The following is a 10,620-nucleotide window of genomic DNA, read 5'->3' as shown; positions in this document are numbered from 1 at the left end:
GAATTATGCGTGCATATCATTTATAATGTATTCGACACCTTGTGTAAGATCTGCATGTGTTCCAAATACACAACTTACTACGATATGGAAAGGCTATACCCATTATGGCTTCATCCAGGATTCAACGTTGGTGTTTGTTCTTGGCTAATTATGAATATTCTAAATGACAGTTAATTATGTACAAATCTAGACGATAGAACTGATTTCTCCACGCAACATTCACGTTAACTTTTCCCAGTAAAGGTATCACATTATTACCAGCACCTTTCAATGTACAGTTAGGTTCAGACATTTGTACATTTTGCAGAAACTTTTGATAAAAATCTTTACTAGCTACAGATGCAAAGTATTTGACGACTAGAAATGTAATAAAATACATTATTGGTATTACTATAAAAACATGCCGATTGATCGAAAGATCCCTGATCTAGAATTAGAATGGGCCCTCTGCTACAGAGTAGTTATATTTGTAGAGTCGTCGTCATCATCATTTGGTTGGCGCACACCGCATAATTTTGAGATTTCTAGCCAAAGTTGCTGAGTTCAGACACTATTATCAAAAGCAATTATAAAGGGTGTTTCAGAAATACTTTTACAAACTTTGAGAGCTGGTTCCTGAAACCAAAACAAGAAAACAAGTTCATATAAACATATGTCCGAAAATCCTTAGTTTCTCAGTTATTAATGAAAGAACATAATGACACATCTGTTAGACACTGTCAGCTTATTAGCAAATGTTGAAACTGTCATCAACTCAGAAACTCATAATAAATGTTCAAAATATCATCCTCTTGCTTCCACACACGCATGCACGCGTCGAATCATGAACCGGCGCACCCTTTCACATACTCCCACACCGTGTCGAACGGTTTCCAAACACGATGATCAAGTGTCCCTGCATTAGGAATGTCAACTATATAAACCAATTGTTTTAGGTGGCCCCACAGATAGAAATCCAAAGGATTGAGGTCGCGTGAACATGCAGGGCATGGAACTGGTCCTCCCCTACCTATCCATCTGTCATGGTACATATCAGTCAGTACATCTCGAACAATGCGACTGATATATGCTGGAGCCCCATCATGCATAAACTACATGCTTCTTCTTATTTGCAAAAGCAAATGGTGGATTGTACCTTGAAATACGTTGAACGTAAACTTTTATTAATAACTGAGAAACTAAGGATTTTCGGACATATGTTTATATGAACTTTTTTTCTTGTTTCGGTTTGAGGAACCAGGCCTCAAAGTTTGTAAAAGTATTCTTGAAACACCCTGTATATGATATGTTCCAACATGATGATCACTGTTGTCCACTTTGTTCGAAACACTATTGATTTCTTAGTGAGTGCTTTTGTCCATTCTGGTCTTATGATAGTATTACGTCTAAATAATCGTGAGTCATGAACTCCACTGTGGTCATGAGTGTTTTAGATTGATATCCGACGTTTTCCAAAAGTATCCAAATAACTTCAGTACGAGGCTCAGAGATTAATGTAGATATTGATACTTAAAATGAAACCTGTACGCGTAATAAACCTTTAAATAAAATGTCCGCATATTGTCGTCTTAAGTGGCAATTGAGCGATTGTATAACTTCTCCACACTGACAGGAAGTTGAGGACATAATTTTTATACGAGCTAAATGCTGATTAACTTAAACATGACTTGTACGAAATCTTAATATAAAAACAACCACTGCCCGAGGTAGATTAATGTTTTGGTACCAAGGTCTTTCATTACTGACTTGAGCCACTTATAGGATGCAGTATTTGGTATTTCTTTTCTGCACCAGTCATTCAATTGTAGTTTATATTTTGCTCTAGGTAAAAGATCTGTATAAAGTAATCGAAGAGGTTTTACATGAATTTCGCCTTTTTTACATATGCATATACTGTATCGTGGTATTTGTAACGATCCTTATTTTTAAAACTGGTTACAACAATGTACCAATACAACAATGATAATGCATTGAGAGTCTCCATAGAGCTTATCTTACCAAAAGTGTTATAATTCAATATTTAAATACACATACAAAAGTTCATCCATAGACTCAGACATACCCTGAAACCGATAACTGAAACAATTCGAACTAAAACAGGGAAGTGAGGTGAAGTGACCTTGTGTGCTTCTGCATATTTCGGATGAAATTAAGAATAATGAAGAGGAACTCCAATGATGGTAAGCGCCAACCAAACAAGAACCCCCCCCCCTAAAAAAAAAGAAAAATGTGACTGAGTAACAAATTAGATTTTCAAAGTTTGAAATAAAAGCAAGATTCGATCAAGAAAAAACAAAGTAAGTATGGCGTATATGATAATTAAATGTATATCTGCGCTCATCCAATCTTTGACAATTGAAACGAATTCAGTCTATTATTAATCAGTAGAATTAAAATTTACAATAAGGTACACAATGAATTCGTGCATGAAAAGAAAACAACAGAATAACGAACAAAAATCACGCATGAAGTACCAAAATTCGCTGTTCCATAAGTGACACTGCGTAACACCTGCAGTTTCTATATGGTGAACAATCATGGTAAAAAAATACTTCCCACATACAATACAGGGTAGCCACTCGAGGACTATGATAAAATTCAAGTATAATTCCTGGTTTTCAAGGCGAAATTTCCAAAAATTCAAAGGTACAAGCAGATATTTTCTCCATTTCAACCTTACATATTACCACGTCTCACCACCCACCCACAAGTACCCAAAACAAATATATTAAAAATATAAAGAGTCTGTATGATTCCAATGTACCCAAAAAAATTAATTTAATTCAATTAAACCATATATGAATTTAAAATATTAAATTTAAGGTGTCACTTCAAATACTTAGGCTCAAATCTACAAGCACAAATTACAAATGTTACAGGATCTACAAATCTCTATTCTTGCCTAATACTCGATGTCATTCTTACATATGCGAATCCTCTGAAAAAGCCTCAGCTGGTCGTCCCATAACATCCTGAGTGATTCAGAAGGAAATTATAATTTGAAGGGCACACACGCCTGTAATAGACAAGATGAAGCCGGTGCTTCCTACTAGGGCGAATAGACTTCCCGCAAAATTCATTCCCAAACAGTGATGGAAGCAAATTGTAAACTACAATCATACACTGTTAATTGATTGATTTGTTGTTTTAAGTCCATTTTATGCACAGTAAGGCTAATCGGGACTGGACCTACAGTTTAAAGTGGAATCCGAACCACTTGTGCCTCCACCGGGTATCGAACCCGGGATCCCTTGATTACAAGGCAGCAACGCTACCACTGCGCCATCGGGGAGGCCCTCATACACTGTTAAATTGTTGTTCTTAACCATAGATTTTACTGTAATAATAACGTTTTATGGCTCAAAAGACATTACACTCGTTACTTCAGCATGGCTGATATTTGCAATCTGTCTCTCCCGTAATCAGGAACAGAAGAGACTCTGCTCTTCCTTATTGCACCACGCGAGGACAACCTTGCGTTCTGACGTCAGACGAGGAATGCCCAAGTAGTTATGTTAGGTCTGTTAGGTTTGGTTGTCCTAGCATAAATACACTCCAAATATAATATTTGTGGTAAGCCAAACAAGCCTAACCTAACAACAGGGACGTCGTTAGGGGGGCACGCGAGGACACTGACCCCGGCAAACGTCCAAGTGGCTCCGGGAAACCTATATATTTGCTGGAAATTTTACTTTGATGACAAATATTGCAAAATAATTCGTCAGTAAATTTTGCTTGCAGTTCGAAACACTTCTTGAATTTTCAGTAGCATGAACCCAAGCAAGGCAATTCTTTATTTCCCTGCTTCTTGCTTGTTGAACACAAACAGATGTATTAGCAGATAGAGGAGGATGCAGTTAATGGTTTTGTGGTCCGCCCCGGTCAGGGAAGTCTGACACCTATTGAAAATGCACTTTTCCTCCAGGCTGCACACCAGATCCAGGATCCCTCCAAAACCCGCACTTTCTCTTCATCTGGCCCTGAACTGGCATCATTGGGCGCCGAAAGGACGACACAAACAGGAAGATTTGTGGGTGGCTAGAACTTTCTGGGTCTATTATTTTATGGTTCAGAAAACATATTCCCATGCGTTTCAATTTCGAAGAACATAATTCTATTGCTTGTCCCTTTTTCGACGCGGGAATGAATGACATAGCGGTTCTTCTCACATGCACTCAACCCTCCTGCTAATGACCTGCCCTGCAAAGGAGGGAAAGGACACTTTCTGAAAATTCGCAGAAACATCGAAGCGGTCGGTTCATCTGTTGATTTGGTGGACAATTGATATCTGTCAGATAGTTTGAGGTAGGTCCGAGCGGTGGTTAACTTCTGTAAACGCCAGAAGATAGAATCACTAAGTGTTTGTGATCTCGTTTTCCTACATCGCGAGTGAAATGTCGAATAATAAACTGCCAGATTGTCTTCCTCTGGAAACAATGGATCAGGATCGACTGATCGACCAAATGTCCAACATATTGACGTTCTAAGAGAGTCTGACTACCATACAAGATCCTTGGTTCGAATTCCAGGGTGGTTGATTTCATGTATAATGAAGAATAAACCACGCTTTAATCAAGGAAGAAAACTAGGTATGTACCAATTTTATTTACAGGCGTCTGATGCTCTATAAGTATTATGTTACATAATTTGTATATCTTTCTGACTTTCTGTGATTTTTCTCAATTTAGCCTCCACCTGCTAATGCGGAAGCTGCTGCTGCTTAGGTGGCTAGGTTGGCTAGAGATACAAATATAATTAATCCCTAGTCATATAGCAAATAATTGTTATATAATATAATCATGCGTTATGGAGAAGCAAATTACTTATCAAGCATTTTCTGTTCCTATTAGTTGTGCAGTGGCTAAGAAGGTGCACTACGATGCCAGGGGACCTCGGTTCGAATCCCGGACTGGGCGTGTGTGTTCTTTATGATGGTCCTCTCATCAATTTCACATCATTCATTTTCATCTTCATCTTCACGATTAGCCAAAAAGTGTCAGAAAAGCGAAGTAAAATAAACCAAATCAATCATTTATATATTTCTATATTACGCCGCTTTTCTACCTCTTGGGTTCAATGCGACGATGAGGATGAATGATGAGCCGAAGCAATGACGATGGGACAGACATGATACAACCATACCTGTCCAAGGTCCGAACCTTGGACCTCTGGTTTCGTAGCGTGTTATACTCAGTGGAATTCTTAGGAAGAAAAACTGTAAAAGTAGGGTGAAAAGAAGCAAAGTTGTACGATGCATAAAAATCCATGTTTCGCTCTTCTAAAACCTTCGAATTATCGAGTTCGTGTTTTAAGTCCACTTTATGCACAGTAAGGCTAATCGGGGATCCGAACCACTATGTGCCTCCACCAGGTATCGAACCCGAGACCCCTTGATTACAAGGCGGCGACGCTACCATTGCGTCATCGAGGAGGCCCAGAAAAACTTACAATTAGTCAGTAAAATTAATATTGAGGGACAAGGCCTGCGAAGAGTTCTTTCATTCGGTTGGCGTGGTCATCACATCGAGCTCCATAGTTTCGAGAGCAAAATTTGCTTCCATATCGCTTTTAAGTATTTCCCAAATTGTCCTCACGATGTTGGAACAGCACAGAAATTTTGGAACTAATACAAGCAGGCACGTACCCAGGGAAGGGACTCGAGGCTGCAGTCCTTTCCCGAAATCCTACAAATATCTGATTTTAATAATATGTAGTAGTAATTAAATTTATTTCATTAACAGGGTTAAACAGCTTGTATATGGTTAGTTGCAATCTACCAAGAAATTCATCTTCAGCGCATTTACTCCTCCCCCAAACCTTTTCGTCTTTAGATGGCGGCTGCCGATAAGGGATAAGCCCCTTCCGAAATCAAATTCTGGCTACCGGCCTGACCACCAGGGATCGAACCTTGAACATTTCGATTGACTGATTAATTGAACTGGTGTTTTAAGTCCACTTTGTTCCAAGTAAGGCTAACCGGGACTTTATCTACAGTTTAAAGTGAGATCCGAACCACTATGTGCCTCCATCGGGAATCGTACCCGGGACCCCTTCTTGAACCTGCCGAACCAAAGACGAGAGCGTAATCATTTGAGCGTGTGGGAACTTTGTTTTATCCAGTGCCATCATATGTTCAGTTTTCCACACACAAATAAGATTAATTTTAAGAAATTATACGTGTGCTATCATTTCCCAAGTGAACAATCAGATGCCATAGGAGACTCGGGCCCGCCCTATAGAACAGCGCTTAACGCGGTGGCCTTGAACTAAGAGATACCGGATTCGATTTCGGTATGAACTGTATATATGAGATGCCTAGCTTTTCATATTTGCACTGTTGCCAATACTTGTAAACCTGGTTCCGCAATTTATATTTAAAACCTCGGAAAAGGGTTTTATCTACTTCTCAATTTTCTTCGAGCAAATTTACAAATCTAAAGACAAATAACATTGTTCTTGGTGTATCGGCCATTAAGTTAATGAGTTTATTCTGCATTTAGTTTCCCGAATAATGGCTGTCGATTTCGTGAGTCTATATCCGTAGACTGTTGGGGGCTACAGAAGAAAATTCTGTTCCTTTCCAATTTATTGATTGATTGAGTTGATGTTTTAGGTCCACTTTATACACATAAACGCTAATCGGGAGTGGTCCTACAGTGTAAAGTGGGATCCGAATCACTATGAGCATCCACCGGGTATCGAACCCAGAACCCCTTGATTACAAGGCGACGATGATACCATGCGCCACCGAGGAGGCCCTTGCTCCTTTCCTTTCCAAGAATATATATATATATATATATATATATATATAAAGTATGTATACAGTTTAGGCCTACGTGGTGTATAAATAGTTTGTTAATTTATAATAGTTTGATAGAAAAAAAATCTTACGTTTGCCCCCCCCCCAACTGATCAACATAGCTACGTCCCTGTCTAACAATGAAAACATTCTCCGGTGACGTCAGAACGCAAGTTGTTCTCGCGTTGTGCGATAAGGAAGACCTGGAGACTCCACCGATGTGCATAGCTCATTCGGGTCTTGAAACTTATCCTTCACTGCAGAAATAATAAAACATACTGTCTCAGAACACGTTTTGACAGGGAGTTCCATTTTATGGTGTTAAATAAAATGCAATGCTTCTTAAGGACAATCAGTGAACTACTTTGATTTCAACTCAGAATAAAAAGATATTTAAAGCCCCCTGCACACGGGGACAGTAGTGGCGGCCAGTAGTACTAGCCAGTAATGGCCGCTACTAATTATCCCTCTACTGTCCCCGTGTGCAGGAGTACTTCCGCCTCAACGTCCAGTAGGCTACTGGCGGCCACCAAACTCAAACATGTTTGAGTTTAGTGGACGCCAGAGGGCTAGTAACAGGGTCACGTGACCTAGTGGCAGCCATTATTGGACGTGTCTTTAAAGGTACTGGCCGCCAGTAGAGCGCTAGACACTGTTGAGGGAAGAACTACTTTTGTGATTACTTTCGTATTTACTTTAGTTGCGAAATTTAACACCGGAAATGTGTTCAAAATCTGAAGAAGCGAAGACAAAACCAACTGCTAGTGTAAAATGGAGTGCGGACAATATCGGTACATTTTTAGAAACTTACATAAACTATGAACTACTATGGAACGCTTGTCATTCTGATTATGCCAACAAGGCTAAGAGGGAGAGTTCAATGATAAAGTTAAAGGGTGAATTAATAGGACTAGGGGTCGAAGTTCCCGACTTGAGTTTTTTGAGAGCCCTTATAAAGGCTATAAAGGCCACGTACAGAGTTGAACTCCTGAAAGTGAGTGAATCAAAAGCAAGTGGAGCGGGCATTGACGACGTCTACGTACCGAAACTACCATGGTTCACTGCAGCCGACAGTTTCTTGAGAGATGTAGTCATCACGAGGAAGTCAACATCGAATTTGGTAAGTTTGATTTTTTAATCCTTACGTAAGAGTATGTTAGGTCAAAACTGTGTGCCAAGGTAAATATGTATTCAATTAATTGTCACCTGTCTAGAGGTTAGGTCATATAATTTCTTAGTTGCCAAAATAGAATCAGAATCAACAAACATATTTGTAAACATAAGCAGAAAAAGGATAATAACAACTATTTAAAAAAAAACAATCAGCTGAATATGTAATTTAATAAGATACTAGACTGTATCAAAAGACTACGGACCCATTGTGTTTTAAAACATTTTGCAATCTTGTTAGTGTTATCAACTATTAACATTTTAAACTAATTTTGTGATTTACTGACCAATAACACTAGTAAGATATTAAGAACATTTGATTTTTACAGAGTTCGTCAATAACAAAGTAGGGCCTAAGTACATTTGCTGTGCCACTTATTACATGCCAATAGCCTTCATCTGCCAAGACACTCGTCGTCCTCCGCTGAAGTACTCAGCCAGTTTCTTCCTTGTTTCCGAAGCTCTTTTCGAATATGTGTTTGTCGAGCGAGCTCCTCTCAATGACGGTAGTTCTGTCCCAGTGGAACGCCACTGGCCGGCGTGAAAAACTCCTGTGTCAGTGTCTTCATGGTCAACCCATCCTCTTTCAAAGTACGTTGCTGGTGACGTTGTTCGCAACCAGTTGTGGAGAGTACATGTACATTGTACAATCAGATCTACAATTTCTAAATCAACTTCGATTTCTTTTCCAAAGATTCTAAATCTTGCTGCCATTATACCAAACGCGTTTTCCACCACTCTGCGTGCACGCGATAAACGATAGTTGAATATACGTTCCAATAATGTCAAATTTCTTTTCGAAAAGGGCTTCATTAAGTTCGGTGACAAAGGGAACGCCTCATCCCCCAAAATAAAGTAGTGATTAGGAAAATTTAGCTTACTATTGTCTATAGCTGATTTAAGCGAGGACAACCGGAATACATTTGCGTCATTGGCTCTTCCATTGGTTCCCACATCTACGTATAGAAATTTACAATCAGCATCTACCAATGCCAAAAGTATAACGCTGTAACCTCCTTTGTAGTTGTAAAACTCAGAGCAACTCCCAGGCGGACGTTTTATGGCCACATGCTTTTCGTAAATAGCTCCACAACATAAAGGAAAATGCCATTTTGTTTCAAAATGTTGTTGTATTTCCACCCATTCCTCCGATGTTTGCAGAACATAAAAAAAGAAATATTAGTTACAAACTAAAATTTGCAAGTGCGTACAAACACATTTTCACAAACATAGAGAGTTGTGAGTTCGGTAATTATTGGTTGTCTTTTAATTTCAGGTTACACCAGCTACCAGCGCTAAAGATGATGGGATGGATGAAGAAATTGGCGAATCTGAAAATCAAACTGTTGACAGTGAACATAATGTCGACAAATCGATTGAAGAGGACTCATCACCACCCCCAGTTGTGCCTACTTTTCACACACGTAATACCATAAAACGGCGTGTAAGCAACTTATCTAAAGTTGAGGGTGCGATTGCAAAATTACAAAAAGTAACTGAGAGTCGCCCGTCAACTTCAAACAAAGTCCAGCCCGACGAGGTTGACGTATTTGGAAAATATGTTGCAGCTCAGTTGAGGGACCTTCCCATGAGGAACCGACTTACTTGCCAAGACAAAATTCAATCTATGCTAACGAAAGAGAGATTGCAATTATTGGAATCCCCACGACCTTCACCTTCTCCGATGTTATCTGAAGCCTCGTCCTAGGTCGGTAATTCTGATGACGACGATAGTATTCAAAACAAATTTATAGCTGAAGGAGATTTTGTTTACAGACATTTACATTGAAATGACATTACCTGACAAACAAATTTTGTTTTGTGTACTTTACAAATCATCATAATTAACATTACATTTCATAATAAAGTGTTCTAACGAAAATTGATATTTTATTTTATTTTTGAATCACCTCTTTTATGGTTAGCATAGTTGTTGGGAGTGACAACCCCTAAAACATATGCACATTTCTGCACTTATTTACTTTCAACTCACCAGTCTTACTAAGAATTTGCTACTCTTTTTACAAATGTTTATTAAATAATACAAAAGACAGGCCTAGTCTTGATTTTTCTACTACCCTATACTATAAATTAACAAGTTAGCATGCAATAATTGTGAGATGTTACCTTCATATATTCTTGTAATGCTGTCGTTATTGCTGTAAGTACTTCTGGCATAAAACTAGAAATGGTGTTGGCTGGTATTCGAAACATGATTGCTAGAGTTTGGTAACTGTCACCAGTAGCTAAAAATCGTAAGGCAACCTCTAGTTTTGGACGGGCAGGAACTGTGTTTCTCATTAGCGTATCTGTTTTTGATATGTTATGTTCAATTAAATTACACAGTTCGTTAAATTGCCCCACACTCATTCTCATAATTCTCTTGTATTCCAGAGGATCCTCCTCGGCAAGTTCCCGCAGTATTGTAGCCGAAGCTCCCAGCTGATCTCTACGACACACCCAGTCTTTAACCCAGCACGCCCGCTTTTTGGTTACTATTTCTTGAAGCTCTTCACTTAAACAATGTACAATATCACTTACAGCCTCATCAACCTCCTCCATGTTCTCACACATCCTCTGACTGTTGCACTCACCACGTCCACACAAAAAAACTGGCTACTGGCTGCCACTAATGGAAGCCATTACTGTCC

At 39.0% G+C, this 10,620-nt stretch overlaps 1 protein-coding gene across 1 annotated transcript; it reads left to right on the top strand.

Annotated features, from left to right (window-relative positions):
• Positions 1-7,520: 7,520 nt before the first annotated feature.
• On the top strand, positions 7,521-9,677 carry LOC145980881 (uncharacterized). Its single transcript, XM_083113965.1, has 2 exons — positions 7,521-7,919; positions 9,246-9,677. Exons 1-2 carry the CDS (start codon positions 7,521-7,523, stop codon positions 9,675-9,677), a joined length of 831 nt encoding a protein of 276 aa, XP_082970091.1.
• Positions 9,678-10,620: the final 943 nt, after the last annotated feature.

This window comes from Lepisma saccharinum, chromosome 28 (genome assembly GCF_977018435.1).
Source record: "Lepisma saccharinum chromosome 28, izLepSacc3.1, whole genome shotgun sequence".
In the NCBI taxonomy this organism is placed as follows: domain Eukaryota; kingdom Metazoa; phylum Arthropoda; class Insecta; order Zygentoma; family Lepismatidae; genus Lepisma; species Lepisma saccharinum.
The sequence above is the reverse complement of the archived record's forward strand: the minus strand, read 5'-3'. Positions and strand labels throughout refer to the sequence as shown.

Excerpts from the sequence above, each read along its gene's own strand:
- LOC145980881 (XM_083113965.1), top strand. The coding sequence starts at position 7,521 with ATGTGTTCAAAATCTGAAGAAGCGAAGACAAAACCAACTGCTAGTGTA. Across the intron at positions 7,920-9,245 it reads GGAAGTCAACATCGAATTTG|GTTACACCAGCTACCAGCGC; the intron begins GTAAGTTTGATT and ends TTTTAATTTCAG.